At 36.9% G+C, this 25933-nt stretch overlaps 1 protein-coding gene across 1 annotated transcript in view; it reads left to right on the forward strand.

Annotated features, from left to right (window-relative positions):
* The window catches only part of ASIC1 (acid sensing ion channel subunit 1), a 537317-nt gene extending 512341 nt beyond the window's left edge, over positions 1 to 24976 (forward strand). The window contains exons 9-12 of the mRNA XM_053708351.1: positions 12885 to 12976; positions 17184 to 17263; positions 17417 to 17521; positions 19944 to 24976. Of these exons, the coding sequence (XP_053564326.1) occupies positions 12885 to 12976; positions 17184 to 17263; positions 17417 to 17521; positions 19944 to 20048 (382 nt within the window). The 3' untranslated portion in view covers positions 20049 to 24976. The remainder of the gene's footprint in view (positions 1 to 12884; positions 12977 to 17183; positions 17264 to 17416; positions 17522 to 19943) is intronic.
* Positions 24977 to 25933: the final 957 nt, after the last annotated feature.

Genomic DNA, 25933 nt, shown 5'->3' on the forward strand with positions numbered 1-25933 from the left:
CTTTTTTTAATTCCCCCCCCAAAAAAATAATTTAAATAATTTTTCTAGTGTAATCTAATAGTATTTTCTATCAGGCGTGTGTGTATCTGACTTACAGATCCTACTGTTTTTAATAGCTGCCCTTCCAAGGCTATCAGCCACGACTCATATGTATGTTCTTAACCTTTTTCTTTAAATTCCCCCCAAAAAAGTCTTTAAATCATTATGCTAGTGTAATCTAATTTTATTTTCTATCAGGCCTGTGTCTGTCTATCTGACTTACACAGCATACTGTTGTTAATTGCTGCCCTACGTAGCAGCCAGCCAGTGCGACCACTCATAGAGTCATATGTGCATTGCACTTCTTAACATAATTTTAATATTAAAATCTAAAATTTTAAAATATTTTGCTAGTGTAATCTAACTTAATTTTCTATCAGGCCTGTGTTTTTGTCACTTACACAGCATACTGTGTTAAATTGCTGCCCTACCTACCATCCACGACTCATATCTGCCAGCCTGTGTGCCAGGCCAAACTAGCCAATTAGTGGCACCAATCATAATTCTTCTAACAGTATATTAAAAAATAAAAATCATAATATTTTGGACTGCAAATATTCAGTCTCCTAGTGCCATTGAATTGCATTTACCTCCTGCCTGCCACTGCCAGCCTTTTGTGCCAGGCTGTCTAGCCAACTATTTACACCAATCATAATTGTTGTCACAGACAGTATAGTTACTATTTAAAATTAAAATAAAATTGGATTGTTGATCTTAATCCTCAGTTTGCTCGTGCCATAGAATTGCACTTTTCTACTGCCTTCCAAGCCTGTGTGCCAGGCCTACTTGAAAAATATTTACACCAATCATATTTGTTGTCACAGTATTCTTAATAATTAAAAATTAAAATTTTTGGTAATAGTTGTTGTGAATCCTCAGTTTGCTGGTGCCATTGAATTGCACTTTCCTCCTGCCTTGCAGCCTGCTGTGTGCCAGGCCCACCTAGCCAATTATTGCCAGCAATCATATTTCTTTTAACAGTATTGCAAAAATTGTCAATCATCACTGTTTTGACTGTCAATCTGCAGTCTACTAGTGTCCTTGAATTGCATTTACCTCCTGCCTGCCAGCCTTTTGTGCCAGGCCATCTTGCCAACTATTTACACCAATCATAATTGTTGTCACAGTGTAGTTACTAATTAAAATTAAAAAATTCTTGATTGTTGATCTTAATCCTCAGTTTGCTCGTGCCCTAGAATTGCACTTTTCTACTGCCTTCCAAGCCTGTGTGCCAGGCCTACTTGAAAAATATTTACACCAATCATATTTGTTGTCACAGTTTTCTTAATAATTAAAAATTTAAATTTTTGGTAATAGTTGCTGTGAATCCTCAGTTTGCTGGTGCCATTGAATTGCACTTTCCTCCTGACTTGCAGCCTGCTGTGTGCCAGGCCCACCTAGCCAATTATTGCCAGCAATCATATTTTTTTTTAACAGTATTGCAAAAATTGTAAATCATCACTGTCTCCTAATGTCCTTGAATTGCATCTACCTCCTGCCTGCCAGCCTTTTGTGCCATGCCGTCTTGCCAACTATTTACACCAATCATAATTGTTGTCACAGTATAGTTACTAATTAAAATTAAAAAATTCTTGATTGTTGATCTTAATCCTCAGTTTGCTTGTGCCCTAGAATTGCACTTTTCTACTGCCTTCCAAGCCTGTGTGCCAGGCCTACTTGAAACAACCGAGTTAGCCATGGGTGTTAGTCTAAGACCACTTGGCTTTTTTTTGGGTTTGGGTGCAGCTAATCATGAAGGCCAGATAGACCTGCCACCAATTGGTGTTGTAACTGGTATTAAACTGCAAAGAACAGTACTACTTTACACAACCTACTTACCATGGGTCCCAGAGCATATGTTTGGTTATTATATTTGTAAGGGTAATCATGCAGGCCATATAGACCTCCACCGATAGGGTGAGTATGAGTAACAGCTATTAAAATGCGAAGGACATTACTAATTAACACAACATAGTCCCCAAAAAAAAGTCTTTAAATCATTATGCTAGTGTAATCTAATTTTATTTTCTATCAGGCCTGTGTCTGTCTATCTGACTTACACAGCATACTGTTGTTAATTGCTGCCCTACGTAGCAGCCAGCCAGTGCGACCACTCATAGAGTCATATGTACATTGCACTTCTTAACATAATTTTAATATTAAAATCTAAAATTTTAAAATATTTTTCTAGTGTAATCTAACTTAATTTTCTATCAGGCCTGTGTTTTTGTCACTTACACAGCATACTGTGTTAAATTGCTGCCCGACCTACCATCCACGACTCATATCTGCCAGCCTGTGTGCCAGGCCCAACTAGCCAATTAGTGGCACCAATCATAATTCTTCTAACAGTATATTAAAAAATAAAAATCATAATTTTTTGGACTGCAAATATTCAGTCTCCTAGTGCCATTGAATTGAATTTACCTCCTGCCTGCCACAGCCAGCCTTTTGTGCCAGGCCATCTAGCCAACTATTTACACCAATCATAATTGTTGTCACAGACAGTATAGTTACTATTTAAAATTTAAAAAAATTTGATTGTTGATCTTAATCCTCAGTTTGCTCGTGCCATAGAATTGCACTTTTCTACTGCCTTCCATGCCTGTGTGCCAGGCCTACTTGAAAAATATTTACACCAATCATATTTGTTGTCACAGTATTCTTAATAATAAAAAATTAAAATTTTTGGTAATAGTTGTTGTGAATCCTCAGTTTGCTGGTGCCATTGAATTGCACTTTCCTCCTGCCTTGCAGCCTGCTGTGTGCCAGGCCCACCTAGCCAATTATTGCCAGCAATCATATTTCTTTTAACAGTATTGCAAAAATTGTCAATCATCACTGTTTTGACTGTCAATCTGCAGTCTACTAGTGTCCTTGAATTGCATTTACCTCCTGCCTGCCAGCCTTTTGTGCCAGGCCATCTTGCCAACTATTTACACCAATCATAATTGTTGTCACAGTGTAGTTACTAATTAAAATTAAAAAATTCTTGATTGTTGATCTTAATCCTCAGTTTGCTCGTGCCCTAGAATTGCACTTTTCTACTGCCTTCCATGCCTGTGTGCCAGGCCTACTTGAAAAATATTTACACCAATCATATTTGTTGTCACAGTATTCTTAATAATAAAAAATTAAAATTTTTGGTAATAGTTGTTGTGAATCCTCAGTTTGCTGGTGCCATTGAATTGCACTTTCCTCCTGCCTTGCAGCCTGCTGTGTGCCAGGCCCACCTAGCCAATTATTGCCAGCAATCATATTTCTTTTAACAGTATTGCAAAAATTGTCAATCATCACTGTTTTGACTGTCAGTAATCAGTCTCCTAGTGTCCTTGAATTGCATCTACCTCCTGCCTGCCAGCCTTTTGTGCCAGGCCGTCTTGCCAACTATTTACACCAATCATAATTGTTGTCACAGTATAGTTACTAATTAAAATTAAAAAATTCTTGATTGTTGATCTTAATCCTCAGTTTGCTCGTGCCCTAGAATTGCACTTTTCTACTGCCTTCCAAGCCTGTATGCCAGGCCTACTTGAAACAGCCGAGTTAGCCATGGGTGTTAGTCTAAGACCACTCGGCTTTTTTTTGGGTTTGGGTGCAGCTAATCATGAAGGCCAGATAGACCTGCCACCAATTGGTGTTGTAACTGGTATTAAACTGCAAAGAACAGTACTACTTTACACAACCTACTTACCATGGGTCCCAGAGCATATGTTTGGTTATTATATTTTGTAAGGGTAATCATGCAGGCCATATAGACCTCCACCGATAGGGTGAGTATGAGTAACAGCTATTAAAATGCGAAGAACATTACTAATTAACACAACATAGTTACCATGGGTCGCAGACCAAGAGCAGATGTCTTATTATTATATTATGTATGGGTAATCATCCAGGCCGTATAGACCTCACCAAATAGGGGGAGTTACAGAGATTAAAGTGCTAAGAATGGTAGTACTTAAAACACAACCTAGTTAAAATGGGTACCAGACCGCATGTCTTATTATTATATTTTTTCAGGGTAATCGGGCAGGCCATATAGAACACCCCCGATAGGGGGGGGGGGGGGAACAGGGTTAAAGTGCTAAGAAAAGTACTAAGTAATTAACACAAGCTAGTTATCATGGGTCCAACACCGTGTGTCTTGATGTTATACTTTGTCAGGGTAATCATGCAGGCCATATAGACCTCCCTTGATAGGGGGAGTAACAGGGATTACAGTTATAAGAATAGTAGTACTTAAACACAACCTAATTACCATGGGTCCAAGACCAGATGTTTTATTATTATACTTTGTCAGGCTAATCATGCAGGCCATATAGAGCTCCAAGAAAAGGGGGGGTAAGAGGGATTCAAGTGAGAAGAAAAGTTTTACTTAACACAACAAAATTACCATGGGTCCCAGACCGCGTGTCTTGTTGTTATACTTTGTCAGGGTAATCATAACCGCCATATAGACCTCCACCAATAGGGGGAGTTACAGGGCTCAAAGTGCGAAGAACAGTACTACTTAACACAACCTAGTTGGGTCCAAGAACGCATGTTTAATTATTAGACTTTATCAGGGTAATTATATATCTAACAAATCTATCTATTTCTCTTCTATCGATTCTATCTAACTATCAATCTATGTATATCTATCTATCCTATCTATCTATCAATCTATCTTCTGTCCGGGATGTTTTGAGACAGCCACTTTGGGAATGTTAGTTGATTTAGGCCCATTATGGCTTAAAAGCAGACTCTGCATAAACTATGTAATTTTCCATGGGAGTTTTGCCAGGGATCCCCCTCCAGCATGCGACAGTCCAGGTGTTAGTACCCTTGAAACAACTTTTCCATCACTATTGTGGGCAGAAAGAGTCCTTGTAGGTTTTAAAGTTCGCCTGCCTATTGAATTCAATGGCGGTTCGCGGGTTCGCGAACAATACCGGAAGTTCGAGTCCGCCGTTCACGAACCGAAAATTTTAGGTTCGCGACATCACTAATTGTATGTAATGTTAGAGTATTTTTAATTTAAATTGCTTCTCTTATAGTGGTTTGGAAAAGCTTTTCTGTGGGGCATAAAAAGTTTTAAGCTTTACATCAAAACCAATATTTTTCTTTCATAATTCAGACAGAACATAAAATTTGAAACAAGTTTCCAATTTACTTCTTTTATCAAACTGACTGTTCAAATGGCATTCTTTGCTGAATTGTATATATACAGTAGGTTGGTAGATATGCAATTTAAACACTGTATGGATCACTGTATGGCAGCAATGTGAAAATACTGCTGCCATTTAGTGGTCTTTCAGATGTATAACATTGTTAAAAGCATTCTTGCAAAACAATTGTCACTTAGTGCTCCAGACGTGCACATTCCTGTGGTTATCTACATGCTTTTCAAGAAAGGATACCAAAAAACAAACACCTAGATTACGAGTTTTGCGGTAACAGGGGTGCGGTGCTAATGAGCAGTTTTCCCTCACCGCTTACGGTAGCGGTGAGCTGGCAAAATGTGCTCGTGCACGATTTCCCCATAGGAATCAATGGGGGAGAGCCGGCTGAAAAAAAACCTAACACCTGCAAATTCTATCAGCCAATCGGAATTGAAGGGACGCCATCTTCGTCCAGCTTCGTTGAGGACTTCGGCCCGGTTGGGTGAAGACTTCTCAAGGTAGGGTGATCTTCAAGGGGTTAGTGTTAGGTTTTATTAAGGGGGTATTGGGTGGGTTTTAGAGTAGGGTTGGGTGTGTGGGTGGTGGGTTTTAATGTTGGGGGGGGTATTGTACTTTTTTTTCCAGGTAAAAGAGCTGATTACTTTGGGGCAATGCCCTGCAAAAAGCCCTTTTAAGGGCTATTTGTAATTTAGTATAGGGTAGGGCTTTTTATTATTTTGGGGGGCTTTTTTATTTTATTAGGGGGATTAGATTAGATGTAATTAGTTTAAAAAACTTGTAATTATTTTATTATTTTCTGTAATTTAGTGGGGGGGGGTTTCGTACTTTAGATAATTGTATTTAATTGTAATTAATTGTATTTAGCTTAGGTAATTAATTTAATTATAGTGTAGTGTTAGGTGTAATTGTAAAACGGGTTAGGTTTTATTTTACAGGTAAATTTGTCTTTATTTTAACTAGGTAGTTATTAAATAGTTAATAACTATTTAATAACTATTGTACATAGTTAAAATAAATACAAAGTTGCGTGTAAAATAAAAATAAACCCTAAGCTAGCTATAATGTAACTATTAGTTATACAGGGAGTGCAGAATTATTAGGCAAATTAGTATTTTGACCACATCATCCTCTTTATGCATGTTGTCTTACTCCAAGCTGTATAGGCTCGAAAGCCTACTACCAATTAAGCATATTAGGTGATGTGCATCTCTATAATGAGAAGGGGCGTGGTCTAATGACATCAACACCCTATATCAGGTGTGCATAATTATCAAACGTGCAGCTGCCAAGATGCCACTTGCCACCAGTTTGGCCATATTTCAGAGCTGCAACATCACTGGAGTGCCCAAAAGCATAAGGTGTGCAATACTCAGAGACATGGCCAAGGTAAGAAAGGCTGAAAGACGACCACCACTGAACAAGACACACAAGCTGAAACGTCAAGACTGGGCCAAGAAATATCTCAAGACTGATTTTTCTAAGGTTTTATGGACTGATTAAATGAGAGTGAGTCTTGATGGGCTAGATGGATGGGCCTGTGGCTGGATTGGTAAAGGGCAGAGAGCTCCAGTCCGACTCAGATGCCAGCAAGGTGGAGGTGGAGTACTGGTTTGGGCTGGTATCATCAAAGATGAGCTTGTGGGGCCTGAGGATGGAGTCAAGCTCAACTCCCAGTCCTACTGCCAGTTTCTGGAAGACACCTTCTTCAAGCAGTGGTACAGGAAGAAGTCTGCATCCTTCAAGAAAAACATGATTTTCATGCAGGACAATGCTCCATCACACGCGTCCAAGTACTCCACAGCGTGGCTGGCAAGAAAGGGTATAAAAGAAGAAAATCTAATGACATGGCCTCCTTGTTCACCTGATCTGAACCCCATTGAGAACCTGTGGTCCATCATCAAATGTGAGATTTACAAGGAGGGAAAACAGTACACCTCTCTGAACAGTGTCTGGGAGGCTGTGGTTGCTGCTGCACGCAATGTTGATGGTGAACAGATCAAAACACTGACAGAATCCATGGATGGCAGGCTTTTGAGTGTCCTTGCAATGAAAGGTGGCTATATTGGTCACTGATTTGTTTTTGTTTTGTTTTTGAATGTCAGAAATGTATATTTGTGAATGTTGAGATGTTATATTGGTTTCACTGGTAAAAATAAATAATTGAAATGGGTATATATTTGTTTTTTGTTAAGTTGCCTAATAATTATGCACAGTAATAGTCACCTGCACACACAGATATCCCCCTAAAATAGCTATAACTAAAAACAAACTAAAAACTACTTCCAAAACTATTCAGCTTTGATATTAATGAGTTTTTTAGGTTCATTGAGAACAAGGTTGTTGTTCAATAATAAAATTAATCCTCAAAAATACAACTTGCCTAATAATTCTGCACTCCCTGTATTGTAGCTACCTTAGGGTTTATTTGATAGGTAAGTATTTAGTTTTAAATAGGAATAATTTAGTTAATTGTAGTTATTTTATTTAGATTTATTTAAATTATATTTAAGTTAGGGGGGGGTTAGGGTTAGACTTAGGATTAGGGGTTAATAACTTTATTATAGTGGCGGCGACATTGGGGGCGGCAGATTAGGGGTCAATAAATGTAGGTAGTTGTCGGCGATGTTAGGGCAGGCAGATTAGGGGTTAATAATATTTAACTAGTGTTTGCGATGTGGGAGTGTGGCGATTTAGGGGTTAATATGTTTATTATAGTGGCGGCGATGTCCGGTTCAGCAGATTAGGGGTTAAAACATTTATTTAAGTGTTTGCGATGTGGGGGGCCTCGATTTAGGGGTTAATAGGTAGTTTCTGGGTGTTAGTGTACTTTTTATCACTTTAGTTAAGAGTTTTATAATATATAAAAGGTATAAAGAAACGTTTTTGTGCTAAATCAGCTTACATGACCTAAAGAGAAGAAGTAAACTCTTGAATGTCTGCCATAAATAATAAATTGTTAGTGTAAATGAGAAGGTATAATCAAATACTGCAATAGTCATATTTCTGCACTCTTATTGTTGACAATTTATGTACTTGATACTCTATATTACTTAAAGGGACATTCCTGTCAAAATATAAATGTATATAGATGAATTACTTCTTTGAATAGAAACATATTTGTAAGATACATGTACTGGCAAAAATGCTTCTAGTTAAATATATCACTCTTTTAGTGGAACATTTTTCTCTGCATATGCATGTGAAGCATAGCTAGATATTCTCAGTGCACCAGCATTTTAAATACTGCAGCTGTTCAGAGAGCCAGTAGGGCTTGTATAATGTCATTAATTAAAAAAATGAGTTTTCCCAGATTGTACAAGCACCTCAGAACAGGGTCTGAGGAAGGGGACGGTTTGATCCCCGAAACGTCACTATTTACCAATAAAGATATTAATTTAAAAGTCCAGAGGGTGCGGATCTACAACTTCTTCTATGTTATTTTTGTTCCTGACACTCTGGCAGTGACTCTAGAAAGTGAGAGTGCTGATCCCTGATATCTTTGTGACTATGGGGCCGATTTATCAAGGGCCCCATTCGGCCTGATGCCCCTATTTCCGCGCAAACATTCAGGCTCACCGGAAACAGCAGTTATGAGTACGATCGGGTTGATTGACACCCCCTGCTAGTTGCCGATTGGCTGCATATCTGCAGGGGCAGCATTGCACAAGCAGTTCACCAGAATTCAGCATTCAGCGATGTCTGTCGGACATGATCCGCTGAGCGGATCATGTCTCACAGACATTTGATAAATCGGTCCCTATATATATATACAGTGTATATATATATATATATATATATATATATATATATAAATATATATTACTCTTTTATGCAGTAATATATCTATATAACTATATATCATCATAAAACCACTGAATGTATTTATTGTTTCTAATTGTGCTCCTTTTTGTTAGTTTATCATTCTATTCTGGAATTCAGACAAAATAGCCTGAAAAAACCTATAATGCATTTTGGCCAGGTAGGCGTTTTGCAATTGACTTGGCCATTGTCAATTATTCATTGGAAGGCAAAGGCCAAAGACATTGAATTCTGTGTAGCTAGTAGAGATAGAGAGTCAAGTTTCACAGCAGGGATTTCTGCCAAGTATATGCTAATCTTTATTTTCCCATCATCCCTATTAACCTTCACAGTTATAGGTAATTAAACATGTATTCCTTCATTTGACAGTGCCAGAAGTAGTTTGGCTAAAACGTTTTAGTTTTGCAGTTAAGCAGTGACAGGAGAAATAGGAAAAATTATATTTATTTATATATATATATATATATATATATATATATATATATCTACATGGCTTGAAATTTCCACTAGTCCAGGGTGAGGAAAAAATTGCAGTGGATGATCAAAAATGTTTGTGTGTGTGTATGCGTATATATACTATATACATATAAATATATATATAAAACACATAAATGAGCTGCACTCTCAAACCACACTGGGTACACACCCCATAATCCTGCAAAACTCACAGCCCTGGGTGGTCACAAGCACTAACAGACAGTTGCACAGCTTTTCATGGCAGTTAACCCTAGACAAAAAAAAAATTAACACAAGACATAGAAAGTCTAGCACTCTCTTGCAAGCACAGAGCTAGATTAAAATCAAAATGTTAGTTACAGCATGGTGATAGGCACAGTACCACATCAAGGTCTCTTCCTCCCTGGGTCCTTAACCTAAATCCACACAATGTATGCTTTCAACCAAACACACTGAGCTACAAACAAGGGAGATACAGGCCCTTTGTAATTTTGCTAGCCTAGACACATACAAAACACAGAAATGGACTGCGCTCTCAAACCACACTGGGTACACATCCCATGAACCCTGCAAAACTGACTGTACTGTGTGTTCACCAGCACTTGCAGACAGCTGCACAGGTTTCAGGGATCTGACAGTTAACCCCAGCCAAGCTTGGGTGCAAGCCCATTGGGAAAATTACAAAACAAAATTATATATATATATATACAGTATATATATATACTGTGTATATATATATATATATATATATATATATATATATATATATATACTGTATATATACTGTACACTCAAGGGCCACTTTATTATGTACACCTTTACAATTGCTTGGTAACATAAATTGCTAATCAGCCAATCACATGGCAGCAACTCAATGCATTTAGTCATCTAGACATGGTGAAGACGACTTGCTGAAGTTAAAACCGAGCATCAGAATTGGGGAAGAAAGGGGATTTAAGTGACTTTGAACGTGGCATGGTTGTTGGTTTGAGTATTTCAAAAACTGCTGATTTACTGGGATTTTCACACACAACCATTTCTAGGGTTTACAGAGAATGGCCCGAAAAAGAGAATATATCCAGTAAGCGGCAGTTGTGTGGACGACAATGCCTTATTGATGTCAGAGGTCAGAGGAGAATGGGCAGACTGGTTCGAGATTATAGAAAGGCAACAGTAACTCAAATATCCACTCGCTACAACCAAGGTATCCAGAATACCATCTCTGAATGCACAGCACATCGAACCTTGAAACAGATGGGCTACAGCAGCAGAAGACAACACTGGGTGCCACTCCTGTCAGCTAAGAACAGGAAAGTGAGGTTACAATTTTCACAGGCTCACCAAAATTGGACAATAGAAGATTGGAAAAACATAGCCTGGTTTGATGAGTCTCAATTTTAGCTGCAACATTCAGATGGTAGGGTCAAAGTTTGGCGTAAACAACATGAAAGCATGGATCTATCCTGCCTTGTATCAACGGTTCAGCCTGGTGGTGTAATGGTTTGGGGGATATTTTCTTGGCACACTTTGGGCCCCTTAGTACCAATTGAGCATTGTTTTAATGCCATGGCCTACCTGAGTATTGTTGCTGACCATGTCCATCCCTTTATGACTACAGTGTACCCATCTTCTGATGGCTACTTCCAGCAGGATAATGCACATTGTCACAAAGCTTAAATTATCTCAAACTGGTTTCTAAAACATGGCAATGAGTTCACTGTACCCCAATGGCCTCCATAGTCACCAGATCTCAATCCAATAAAGCACCTTTGGGATGTGGTGGAACGGGAGATTCGCATCATGGATGCGCAGCCGACAAATCTGCAGCAACTGCGTGATGCTATCATGTCAATATGGACCAAAATGTCTGAGGAATGCTTCCAACACCTTGTTGAATCTATGCTACAAAGAATTAAGGCAGTTCTGAAGGCAAATGGGGGACTAACCTGGTACTAGCAAGGTGTACCTAATAAAGTGGCCAGTGAGTGTATATATATATATATATATATATATATGTTGCATTGTTGGCTTTTGTGTGTTTTTACAACAGAGGAATTTTGCTATAGCAGAACTTGTAGACGAAAATTGTAATAAATAAGCCCCCAATTAACTGTGTTTTTATGAATTCTAAGTTATATTTCTCATATTATCAGTTTTTATACTAAGCTTGTGTACAGCACAGTACATATAGCACCAAAATGCATGAAAAACACCCATTTTAACTAATCACTGTTATCACGCTCACAATTTCTAACACTTATGTATTTGAAAAACTGGGCTGTATTTAGCAAAAAGTATATGTGCTTATTCTATAGTATGTATGTTTTAATTGATGTTCACTTATTTGTTTCCTTACTCTGCTATAAAAAAATGCAAAAAATATATATATTTAACTCATTGGCTATGGAAGATGGCTGCAAAATAGCAGAGCGTTAAAGAACTCTTTCCTTGAGCATAAATTAGTAACTGTTAAGACCACCTGTGTTGAAAAAGAAAGATTCTGAAATTCTGGCGAATGAGGCCCTGGAGTAACTGACCACTACTATGCAATGGCATCAGGGCAGCAGGATTTAGGGGGTATCAAATACTAGCCCTGTGGCACGATACCTTCCCACTACTATGCACTGTAAATTTCTTATGCATTATTTTGTGTACAAATCAGCTATGTCTGGCTGTTTAGTTTTGATTACTGACTCCTCTATGAGTACATGAGCTAAAATTGTTGGGGCTGAGGGGTTATAGTGGCAGCAGCTTTGCCTGTGCCTAGGGCAGCACTAAAACTAAATACACCACTGGCTTACATGCTGTAGACATTTCCCTGATTGTGCAGACAACATTCACTGCCTTTCACTACTGTTAACCCTTAACAAGGGCCGTACCCTGCATGTCGGGCGTGTAAGCAAAAATGCGTCTTGCTGCTGTCAGTGAAACCCATGTTCCTACAGCCCTGGAAGCCCTTGCAGCAGTTGACATATAGGGTACCTCACCAAAATTAAATGACCACTAAACAAAACAGAAGTTTGCAATAAGTAAGTGCATAATAAAGATACAATGCAAAAGCACTTAGTTTGAATTTCAAATGAGTAGAAGATTTCTTTCTGAAACATTTTACATTTTCCCTCCCACAGCTTCATGTGAGAGCCATCAGCCAAAGACAAAATGCATATACATATATTCTATGAATTATTGCACATGCTCGGTAGGAGCTGGTGCCTCAGAGAGTGTGTATATAAAAATAGTGTGCATTTAGATAATGAAAGTGAGTGGAAAGTTGTTTAAAATTGTGCGTTCTATCGAAATCATGAAAATGTTAATTTTGACTTTAGTTTCCCTTTAAGGGGTTAAACTGCATTATCTTACATAAACACTGCACTATTTAACTATCATGCTCTTTATCTTTCATAACAGGGAGAATATATTGGTTCTGGATATTTTCTTTGAAGCCCTTAATTATGAAACCATTGAACAGAAGAAAGCATACGAGGTGGCAGGACTTCTGGGTAAGATATCTCTTTAACTTAGTTCTCTCAGTATTAAATTGTATTCAATTTGAATTGAATTCAATTTGAATTTGGTTCCTAAGGTTGTGCACACTTTCACTGACAAACCATTACCATTATTTTAACTTTATTCATTTAAAATGTGTTTCTGTACTTTATAAATGAAACATACACCAGATCATAGGTAGTAGAAAACATTTTAATTACAGTGGCCTAGATTTAGAGTTTGGCAGTAGCCGTGAAAACCAGCTCACTTTTCAGCCGCGACTTTTCCATACCGCAGATCCCCTTACGTCATTTGCGTATCCTATCTTTTCAATGGGATCTTCCTAACTCCGGTATTTAGAGTCGTGTCTGAAGTGAGCGTTAGAAATCTAACGACAAAACTCCAGCCGCAGAAAAAAAGTCAGTAGTTAAGAGCTTTCTGGGCTAACGCCGGTTTATAAAGCTCTTAACTACTGTGCTCTAAAGTACACTAACACCCATAAACTACCTATGTACCCCTAAACCGAGGTCCCCCCACATCGCCGCCACTCGATTAATTTTTTTTAACCCCTAATCTGCCGACCGCCACCTACGTTATACTTATGTACCCCTAATCTGCTGCCCCTAACACCGCCGACCCCTATATTATATTTATTAACCCCTAACCTGCCCCCCACAACGTCGCCGCCAGCTACCTACAATAATTAACCCCTAATCTGCCGACCGCAAAGCTCCGCCACCTACATTATAGCTATGTACCCCTAATCTGCTGCCCCTAACACCGCCGACCCCTATATTATATTTCTTAACCCCTAATCTGCCGCCCTCAACATCGCCTCCACCTGCCTACACTTATTAACCCCTAATCTGCCTACCGGACCGCACCGCTATTATAATAAAGTTATTAACCCCTAATCCGCCTCACTAACCCTATAATAAATAGTATTAACCCCTAATCTGCCCTCCCTAACATCGCCGACACCTAACTTCAAACATTAACCCCTAATCTGCCGACCGGAGCTCACCGCTATTCTAATAAATGTATTAACCCCTAAAGCTAAGTCTAACCCTAACACTAACACCCCCCTAAGTTAAATATAATTTTTATCTAACAAAATAAATTAACTCTTATTAAATAAATTATTCCTATTTAAAGCTAAATACTTACCTGTAAAATAAATCCTAATATAGCTACAATATAAATTATAATTATATTATAGCTATTTTAGGATTTATATTTATTTTACAGGTAACTTTGTATTTATTTTAACTAGGTACAATAGCTATTAAATAGTTAAGAACTATTTAATAGCTACCTAGTTAAAATAATTACAAATTTACCTGTAAAATAAATCCTAACCTAAGTTACAATTAAACCTAACACTACACTATCAATAAATTAATTAAATAATATACCTATAATTATCTACAGGTAAGTATTTATCTTTAAATAGGAATAATTTATTTAATAAGAGTTAATTAATTTCGTTAGATTGAAATTATATTTAATTTAGGGGGGTGTTAGTGTTAGGGTTAGACTTAGCTTTAGGGGTTAATCCATTTATTAGTATAGCGGTGAGCTCCAGTCGGCAGATTAGGGGTTAATAATTGAAGTTAGGTGTCGGCGATGTTAGGGAGGGCAGATTAGGGGTTAATACTATTTATTATAGGGTTAGTGAGGCGGATTAGGGGTTAATAACTTTATTATAGTAGCGCTCAGGTCCGGTCGGCAGATTAGGGGTTAATAAGTGTAGGCAGGTGGAGGCGACGTTGTGGGGGGCAGATTAGGGGTTAATAAATATAATATAGTGGTCGGCATTGTTAGGGGCAGCAGATTAGGGGTACATAGGGATAATGTAAGTAGCGCCGGTTTACGGGGCAGCAGATTAGGGGTTAATAATAATATGCAGGGGTTAGCGATAGCGGGGGCGGCAGATTAGGGGTTAATAAGTGTAAGGCTATGGGTGTTTAGACTCGGGGCACATGTTAGGGTGTTAGGTGCAGACGTAGGAAGTGTTTCCCCATAGCAAACAATGGGGCTGCGTTAGGAGCTGAACGCAGCTTTTTTGCAGGTGTTAGGTTTTTTTTCAGCTCAAACAGCCCCATTGTTTCCTATGGGGGAATCGTGCACGAGCACATTTTTGAGGCTGGCCGCGTCCGTAAGCAACTCTGGTATCGAGAGTTGCAGTGGCGTTAAATATGCTCTACGCTCCTTTTTTGGAGCCTAACGCAGCCATTCTGTGGACTCTCAATACCAGAGTTATTTTAAAGGTGCGGCCAGAAAAAAGCCAGCGTTAGCTACGCGGGTCCTTACCGACAAAACTCTAAATCTAGCCGAGTGTTTTTTCAAGTTTAAAAGAAAGGCCAAGTCCGCCTCCTTCATCCAGTCAGACAGAATTTACACATTTGAGCACTTTTCAAAGATCCAGTTTCAGCCCATTGGATGAAGTTAACGTTACCTAAGAGTCCTTAGCAAGCAAAGACTTCTGACAGCCATTAAATGAATTTAAAAATAAATTCCAACAGGTTGAACTGTATATTTCTTGTCAGTTTTGCTTTATTTGCTCAACAGTACCTGTTGCTATCCATTTAATGCTTTTCAATGAGTTGCATCCTATCTTGTAATACCAAATGCGCTGTAAGTACAGCACTTTCCATAATTTTGCTGGATATTGTTTTTTCCAATGGTATCTCCCTACAGCATAAGTTCCCATCCTGCATGTTGTTTGTCTGCATCTAACACCACCCACTAGTTAATATTATAACTTTACATAATGCTGACAACCTTTTATTTCAGCACTAAATTCACATTTTTGTCATATGTTTTTTTCACCATATAGGGCAAATGTTTAAAAAATGTTCCTTTTTTTCATAGGACTTTTTTTCCTAATCCTTTCAGTACCTTCTGTTCCCTGACCACTATGGGATCTATGTTATAAATTACTCACAAAGGTTTTGAAATATGAGGTAGAAAATAGAATCAATTAGAAAACAGTTTTTGTTTTTGTAAGGTTTTTTTTTTCCATTTACATCTCACTGTGAAACTTCCACCAATATATTGTTAAAGGGATACAACACTTTTTTTTGTGAATTAGACAGAACATACCGTTTGAAAAAAGTTTACAGTTAACTTCTATTATCAAATTTGCTTCATTCCAATGGTATTCATTCTTGAAGAGATACCTAGGTAGGTGTCTAGAGCACTACATGGCAGGAAATAGTGCTGCCATTTAGTGCTCTTGCAAATGGACAGGCCAGAAATGGACAGGCTCCTAAGCTTAAATCCCTGCTTTTTAACAAAATATACCAAGAGAACGAAGAAAAAATGATAATAGAAGTAAATTAGAATGTTATTTATAATCGCATGCTCTATCTGAATCATAAAAGAAACATTTTGGGTCTCATATCCCTTTAAGAGAATATGGCAGTTTAATTCTAGTCCATGAAAAAAAACAAAAAAACTTTTTCACACAGGTGTGTGTATGATTTTGTATTTATTTAATTCAACCTCTTTGGCAAATTGAAAACCTGTTTAGAATTTGCTCACGCTGACTTCATGTTAATAAAAAAAAATAGTTTCTTGGTTTAAAATATTAAAAACATACCTCAAATCCCACTAACAAAGAATCTGGAGCACCTCAATTATTCACCATCCTCCTGTGGAGGCAAAGAAAACACTAAAATGCCAGAGAGGTGGGAAGGATTAAGTGCTCTTAGAGCTTTGGGAATCTCTGCCTCCTCCCAGTGGCCAGGAGTTGAATCCTAAGAGTAACGGCTCATGGACTCTCACAACCTTATCAAAGAACATACCTCAAATCACACTTTTAAGCTAGTGCACACCTAAAACACAATCCAAATGTTCATTTATGAATGCAATTACTTTTTTTCAATGTTTAAAATGATATAGATCCAAACAAACTAGGCTATAATTATTAATACTGAATAAATTAGCTTTTATGCTTTCATAAAGATCTGTAAAAATAATTACAAAATGCTAGAAAAAAATACCCTTTTCCCATAGTTTGTTGTGTGTGTGTTACTCAATCCAAGTGTTATATACTGTATTCAGTCATTATTTAAGTGGCTTAACTAATCCCAAAAATACTTGAAATTAATATAAAATGTTAATTTCTCAAACCCATAAGCCAATATTTTCTGTTCCCTAAATCAAAACATTCTTTTCTTATTAATGTCCTTAATAAAGATGGTTCCTCCTGTTTAGGTGACATTGGAGGACAAATGGGCCTTTTTATTGGAGCAAGTATTTTGACTGTTCTGGAACTTTTCGATTATGCCTATGAGGTGAGCTTGCTGGTTGCTGAAATAATAATGATCTCTTTGACTAATAAAGAAAGTAGGCTTGTAGTGCACTTTACGGCCTATGCCTTGATTTTTTAAAAACATTTTCTTGTGGTAGTTGTTTAAGTTCTTCCCTAACACTGTGTTTTTTATTAGGTGTTGCGGTACAAACTGTGTGGAGAAAGAAAATGTGGGAAAGATACAAAACGCAACAACAATGATAAGGGAGTAACACTGAGTCTGGATGATGTGAAACGTCATGTGAGCCAAAACTATGACTTTATAGAATCACACCTGCCATCTTGTATTGCAGTAGAACCCTGAAACCTTGGTCCTTCAAAATTAAAAGAAAATTAAAATAAATATTTGGATATTATTTTTATGTATAATCAGAGATATGAACTTTCCCCATGGCTTTATTACATCTCTAGCCCTTAATTTTACAAAAAAAAGTGTCACCTTCCATATTACTTGGAGATGAACAGGGTGCTAACTCAAATGCTGTTAAACTTTCTAATATGAGTTTATAAGCTTTTAAATTAGTGCACAGGGAGAATTGGGGTTAAAGAGCTAACATAATTAAAGGGACGTGAAACCAATTTTTTTCTTTCATGATTCAGAGAGAGCATGTGATTTTAAACAACTTTCCAATTTACTTCTATTATCTAATTTGTTGAAAAGGATACCTAGGTAGGCTCAGAAGCTGCTGATTGGTGACTGAACATTTATGCCTCATTGTATTGGCTCACCCAATTTGATAGTATTTCCCAGAAATGCAATGCTGTTGCTTCAAAAAAGAATACCAAGAAAATAAAGCAAATTAAATAATTGAAGTAAATTGAAAAGTTGTTTAAAACTGTATTCTCTTTCTAATTCATGAAATAAAAAATTGGGGTTCATGTCCCTTTACTAATATACTTATTGTTATTATACTTATTCTTGTCTTTATTTGGGACAAAGCAGACCCACTTTTATTTTCACTAATATGCTCCTTTTATTATTCTTGTGTTCTTCTTAGACTTAATACCTTTTATTCAATAAGTGTAACATTCTCTACAAATAGATCCAATAACAACAATTATGTATACATACACACATACAAGTATGCTATATATAGCTTTAAACCCTTCCCTGTCAAACACCTTCTCATAAACCATGTCCCTTAAAACAATGGGGGCCTATTTAACGATGGTCTGTCGGACCTGATCCGACAGTGCGGATCAGGTCTGCCAGACCTCATTGAATGCGGAGAGCAATACGCTCGCCGTATTCAGCATTGCACCAGCAGCTCTTGTGAGCTGCTGGTGCAACGCCGCCCCCTGCAGATCGGGTTGATTTGTGGCAATGTCTGTCCGCCTGCTCAGAGCAGGTGGACAGGTTATGGAGCAGCAGTCTTTAGACCGCTGCTTCATAACTGGTGTTTCTGGTGAGCCTGCAGGCTCGCCAGAAACACGGGCCCTCAAACTCCATCCGGAACTTGATAAATGGGCCCCAATGTGAACACTTTTTTGTTTCTAAAACAGAAATATCTTAAATAGTATTGTTCTTCACTTACATGAAAGTGTTTTCTAGATATAAATATATATATATTTATATATAGATATATAGCCATATATATTTTATATATTTACTTATGTATTTTATTCTAAGTGAAGAACAATGTTATTAAAAGCATTTATTAACACAACTTTTCAGCTTTAGCTCACTGGTTCTTATTTGCTTTTCATTTAGTTTTCATCTGTTACCTTCATCATTATATTTCATCACATTTCTAATAAAACATTTCTAAAATGATATATTTGTTAAAATAGGTACAATGAAAATGTGAACCAACATACTTAAAGGGACAATTCAATCTTCCTTATACACTTTTTGTTTTTTATTTGCGTGGAAAAAAGTGAAGTAAATTTACATTGAAACAAAAACAGCTGTGTAATTTGTGTAGTTCCTACTAGTCCTAATTAACTGATAGACGGTGAAGGATGAAGGAAAACAGAAGCGCCACATGGCTTAGTATAGCATGTACTTTGTGATAAGATGCAAGGAAGTTTAGGAAAATCACTCACATGTGAGGAAGCACCCCTCTTGGTGCAAATATAAAAAGCGCTAATCTCGCAGTCATCCAGCAGACTGGCCTCTCGCAAATCATCAGCAGCAGTGTGGTAGATCCTTACAAACGTTTCCCAAACGTCTGTTATACCATTCAGGGTAGTGAAAGGTCAGCAATAAATGGTTGGCAGCAAGTGGTAAGCTCAAAGCTTACTTTAATATAACTATAAAACCAGCAACGCATTTCTCAGCTTGAACAGAGCTGTTTCATCAGGCTTAAACCTTTTTACTAATTGTTATTGGCTGATAGGTACTTCCTGTTAATGCTCATTAGTTGATAGGCACTTCTTGCTAATGCTACTTGATCATTAGAATTAACTAAAAGCAGTATAAGCCAATGACTGTTATTAGTAAGCGTACAACCAATAGTTATGTTTCAATACTGCTCTTTCACATGGATGGAAAAAAAATTAGAAGAACATTGTCCCTTTAAGTGTACAATGGATTACAAGTCCACTCTTCGTCTATACAATAGTATATCCCATCAAATATCAACATTTACAATATCTCTGCTTACCTTCTTTATTAGATATTCCTTGTAAGCAATAGTACTAACTTAAGTTCTCTTTTTTAGGCTCCATGTGAAGGTGTAAGAGGTCACCCTGCAGGAATGAGTTACACAGCCAACATTCTGCCTCACCATGCAGTGCGGGGAGCATTTGAGGACTTCACATGCTGAGACAACCTCTTAAAACATCTGAGAGAACATATTATTTTCCAAAAAATAACAGAAGTAACCAGGAAAATGAGACACAGATGAAAGAGTACATATACTAAAATGTGAATTCCTAAATCCAAGAAAGCCTGACAGAGAGCAGTGACAAACTGAACAGGACTCTATATCAGATTATCATAACTACTGCCTACATTTAAAAAAAATACCTTATTTAGATTTGCCCTAATATAGACCTTAATTTCAGTTTTGGACATTCAGATGTAAACCAGTTAAGAGATATTATAACCAGTAGCAGCAAGTCCTATTCAAGGAGTAATCTGAAGGAAACAAATATAAATTGAGCAATACAACAACTACGTACACCAGTCAACAATATAGTCTTGCATTTACCATAGGGTAAAATCAAACACAAATATATACCAATGATAAACGTTTTCAAATTTTTGAAAGCAGCTGATCTGAAGACAATGAAAAAGTGCTCTTAAGACATCAAAGACAAAACAGTGAACTCCAGAAGACATCAAGACAAGAATGGTTTTACAAATATATCAAAATAAGCTTACAAGGCAAGAAAAACAATGTAGTCTGAATGTGCCAAACAAATCAGCAAATGGAAAATAGATAGTCAAGCCAAGGACTTTAAGCAACATTTATTTTTATTTAATTTTTAAAATATACAGAAAATGTCTCAATGTCATCTATTTTTAGGCGTGCAAGGCTGAATGAGACCATCAGTCGATATGAGCTGATATAGAACTTATCGTATCGTATATAAGATATCGAGGAAAGGAAGTCACTGTTGAGAAGAGATATAATACTGTTATCCGTAAACTCAACCTAGCTAAATTAACTTGTCACAATAAGTCAAAAAGGAGGACAAATTTAAATCACATCCATAATTTGCATTTCAAGAAAAGTTAATGAATCAGAACATCTATAAAAACTACAATGTGCATTTATTCAAGAGATCCCTGTTTTTTACAACTATAAAAAGATGAAAACACCCGTGGAATAAGTAAACAATGACAAACTCCTGAGAGCTCAAAATGAATCTGTCACACCCTGACTTAGGGCTTCTTTTTATTGAGGGTAAAAATATTCTCACCAGTTTCTTATCAGAAACATATTTTAATGTCTTTGGGGAAATCTGCTAAGAAAATTGGTTAAATGAATTCCACCTGCAATCAAATTTAGCTTGTAATTTATATGTAGTAGTTAATTTATCTAAAATAAGCCTCTCTTCAAAACAACAGGATTTGTATGATCTTTTTTTTTTTAATATTAAAGCTGCATGTTCCCCAAAAATATTTAAAGAATACTTATCTCTCATAGGGCACTATGAGCTCTTTGAACAGATTAATTCAGGGTTTCAAATTCAAGGATTTTCTAATCCACCAGAAATCCCAGACGTTCAAGGCTTATCCCATGTGTAACTTGGCCAATTTAATGAGACAGTAAATACTTTGAGATCATAATATAAAATGTTTAATTAAACATAGTAAACAACTTTGCAATACACTTCCATTATTTATTTTACCCCTGTATCTTAAGACATGTAATCTAACTCTGATACTCCCTATCTGGTCTCAGTAACGAGGGTCAGATTAGAACCAGCAACGCAAAGATACTTTTGCTTACAATAACATTGGCTCCTCTACATAAGGAATTTTGTGGGTGGAGTTTGGTTGTTGAAAAATGATTACAGCAAACAAGGTGGTGAGGCAGTAAAAAAAGTCACACTCTTCTAACCTATTAATGTATTATATGACTGCAGAAAAATAATTATTACAAGGTGTTTACTGTCCCTTTAAATAGTTCAAACATCTACTCTTTTGATGGATTAGAATGCTAGAAAAAAGAACCCCCAAAAAATACTTGAGATGAGTTTGACGTTTTCACATGGCACACTCGAAAAGACTGGAATGTAGGCCATTGGGGTTAAGGACCTCCTCTTTTCTCTAATGTAACTGATAGGTTTCCATGTTTTCTTCCATTTGGTGATTTTTTTAAAAGGCACTCTGTTTTTACTGACTGATTATATCTATTTAGAAAAGCTATACCAAATTAGAGCCTATCTGGTGATGTTTTGTAATGTGTTGTCTACTTTATAATGAAATTTGATTATCTGCATTCTCCCTCAGAAATCTACCAATATTGCCAAATGTTCCACTATTTTCAGAGATCTCAGCTCTCTTTGATTGATGAAGATTGTTCTTATTGATGAAAATTCCTGTGCTCTTTATTCTGGTTACACAAGATATTCACACTCTCTAGTTACCCAAACGTTCCTTTCCATTTCCTGATTTAGCATTTTGATCTCTTAGAATAAAAAATAAAAAAACATTTTCTTTAAAATTCACTTTTATGACATTCTGATTGTCAGTGCTCTGTTAATGTAAACAATTTGCAGAGAGCTAAAAGCAATTAGTTAACCTTGGATTACTAGAGAGTGAAATAGAATAACTGGACTCATTTAGGATTCCAGATAAATCAATTACTTCCAATTTTATGGCTCAGTAGAAAGAGAAAATGATTGTCAAGAGGGTGGCCTTAGAGTCTGACAGCGGGGTGCTATAACAAATTAACTCATTAGAACTTAAAAGGACTCTTGAAGACAGGAGCCAACGGAACTTACTAGTTGTTTACTATTCAAAGCCGCATTGATTGTACTATAATAATCAGTGTGTAATCAAGCAGAAAACTGGACCTTAGAAACCCCAGAAAGATGAACTGTACGTCTGATACTGGGAGGATTGATCACTGTGACCACAATGTGAAGAGGCACTGAAAAAGCTGGTGGCCAACTATACGCACCAGCCATTGCAGCCCATGTCTGCTTAGACTCAGTGGACTCAAATATTACTATACAATATGTATAACTGGGGACTTAAGTCAGCAATCCAGGAGCTGTCTTTTTGCCTTCCTTTCTCCTGTTTTCATCAGTGTTAACTCCTCCACCCCATAAAAATGAGAAGTCAAATTACCTAATCTCGTGTACAATATACAAAAAAATTTGTGGATATATACAGCTTCTGAATTATACTCAGAGTGTTATTCAAACTTAGCATTTTTAAAATTACACTCCCATTTTATTTAGATTAGGAGCTACACAACTGTTAGTCAGAAAGTAAAATATGTTGATAAAGTCTAAGTCTTCTACAGCAGGGTTCTTCAAACAATTTTCCCAAGAACCAGTGCTATGATACCCCAGACCTTCACGACCCTTGGTCTAAAAATTTCTGAAGTAATATACAACAAAATAGCTGTAATTTGTGACAAAGTAATTAAAATTTGTGCATACTTTATTCCTGATTGTAGTTAAACTTCAAAGTGTTGTAAAACGTAATAACACACACTCTCATACAACACACACACCATGCACACTCTCATACAACACACACCACACACGCTCATACATCACACACACTCTCATACAACACACACACCGCACACTCTCATACCACACGCACACACACACCACACACACACTCATACATCACACACACTCTCATACAACACACACACCGCACACTCTCATACCACACACTCTCATACAACACACAAACACTCTCATGCAATAAACTCTCACCACACACTTACAGCAGACACTCACACACGCATACCACACACACTCTAATACAACACACACTCATATAACACACACACACACCACACACTCTCATACAACACACACACACATGTTGCAACCCAGTAAACACGGTGTTGCGACCCAGTAATTGGTCCCGACCCGTGGTTTGAAGAACCTTGTTCTACAGTGACTGAGGCACTAGCTTTTGTGCCTACTGGTACAATAAACACAGCATTCCCTGAATTAAAATTAGCATCTTTTCATGTTTTACACTGGAGCAAAAACCCTACATAACGTATTTATTTAAAAAGACAGTAGTATTTGCATGTGCACTGCGCTCATTAAAATATTATAGTAAAACACATTTATCTACTACATCTACAGTTCATTTCTTATACAATAAATAAAGTTAATACTTTAGCAGGCTTGAAACATTACATTGCAACACTTCAATGTTTTTACATTAAATTTATTATAATTAGGATTAATAACAATAATACATTAACTCATTCATCCCTGATATCACATGTACTTAGATTATAAAGGAACAAGGATTAATTTATAGTAATATACCGTGGAAACATGCAGTAAATTGTACTCATATTCTGCCTGTTGTATGGAGTATTAATGATATGAGAAGTAGGTAGTCAAAATACTTTTTGGGTGAAACTAAAAAGCAATTTCTCATTTTTTATTTAAATGTCTGGGCAGCTATAAAACAGAGAATAACTTTATCTGTCTATAAACAGGAGTGTAAGCATTGATACATTATTCTCACAGCAACAAGAAAAAATAGGGTACTAGTACCAATAACCTTAAATGTGAAAAAGGCTTATGATCGTCCAAGTCAGTCCATTTCACAACATGGAGGTTACGGGTATACTTGGTTGCATTATTAAGGACATATCTCTCTCTTAAAGAAATGCACTTCCTGTTTTTCATCGAATATAGCCCCTGAACCACAACAGTTAAGCAAACCCCATTAATTGTCATGAAAATATTTATTTACAAATTGTGTGCAAATGTCAAAAATGTTTGAGTTTTCACATGTGAGAGAGTGTAATATGGGGGAAAAGAGGAGTCTCTTATTTTATAATTCTTTTTTATATTTTTCCATCACCTATAAATATATGAATAGATAAATTCCGTGTATATGTATATAAATATATGTATAAAAATCCGTGTATATATATATGTAGGGTGGATCAGGGATGCTGTTCAGTGTTTCCCTGTGGAGAATGTTACTCACACAGGTATATATGTACATTACATACAGAGCACAAAACGGCGAAGCAATGTATACTCTTCAGAACTGATATAAAGAAAGATATTACTATGGAAACTGTGTCAATGTACTGAAATTTGTCAAATCGGGAAAGAGTTGCACTTGTATGAGATGGAATGATGCGTGCCTCTAATTTATACCATAAGTGATATTTATCAAATTCTGTTGTCTCATGAGCAAAAGAATGTGTGTGTTTGGTTCTTGGATGCCCACAGTAATGTCTCAGGAACCAAGAGGTTAATAGATCTGCATGTGTCACTCACAGCCTGTATAATGATATTTATGTCAGAAGAACAATTGATTATTTTTAAAGGGACATTTCAGACGAAACTGAAAGCCACACAAATACATTTCACTCTTAAATATAATCATTTTTTTCAATAGTCCTGTATTAGCAAGAATGCCTCCAGTAAAAATATTCACTGTTTTTAGTAAAAGCTTCTACATTGCATGTGCACATAAAGCATATCTAAAAATGCTTCCTGTACCAGCATTTTGAACAGTGTGCTTGCTCTAAGGACTGGCACTGACTTTTATCATTAAAATTGTCATCATTAACACAATATAAGCATAATTAGCCTCAGTATATACATGTGGGAAATTAAATATGTTCCAAATTGTGCAACACTATTGAGATGCCTTCATCACACCTTGTCTCCTACCCTCCCTGGTATTATATATCACATATCATGGCTTCCCCTTACCTGACACCTCACTGCACACTGCTAAACTTTAAGCAGCAGAACACATAAAGAAAACTACAGAAAAAAAACGTACTGTAAGCAATGAGACTAATGCCCCAGCAAACCCTGGGGTGGGAGTACTGCACTGCATATCTTGGGCCAGATTACAAGTGGGGCAGTATTTAACGCTCCCGCTCGCGCAATAACTTCACTAGAGGTAAGCTCTTTTTGTGTGCGTCAGGTAGCATTAACCCGATGCGCTCAAAAAGTCGAACTTTGAATGTCACAATCGCGTTAATGTATTCCACCATAGAAGTCAGTGGAGCAAAAG

The sequence above is a fragment of the Bombina bombina genome, chromosome 3, assembly GCF_027579735.1.
Source record: "Bombina bombina isolate aBomBom1 chromosome 3, aBomBom1.pri, whole genome shotgun sequence".
NCBI classification, from domain to species: Eukaryota; Metazoa; Chordata; class Amphibia; order Anura; family Bombinatoridae; genus Bombina; species Bombina bombina.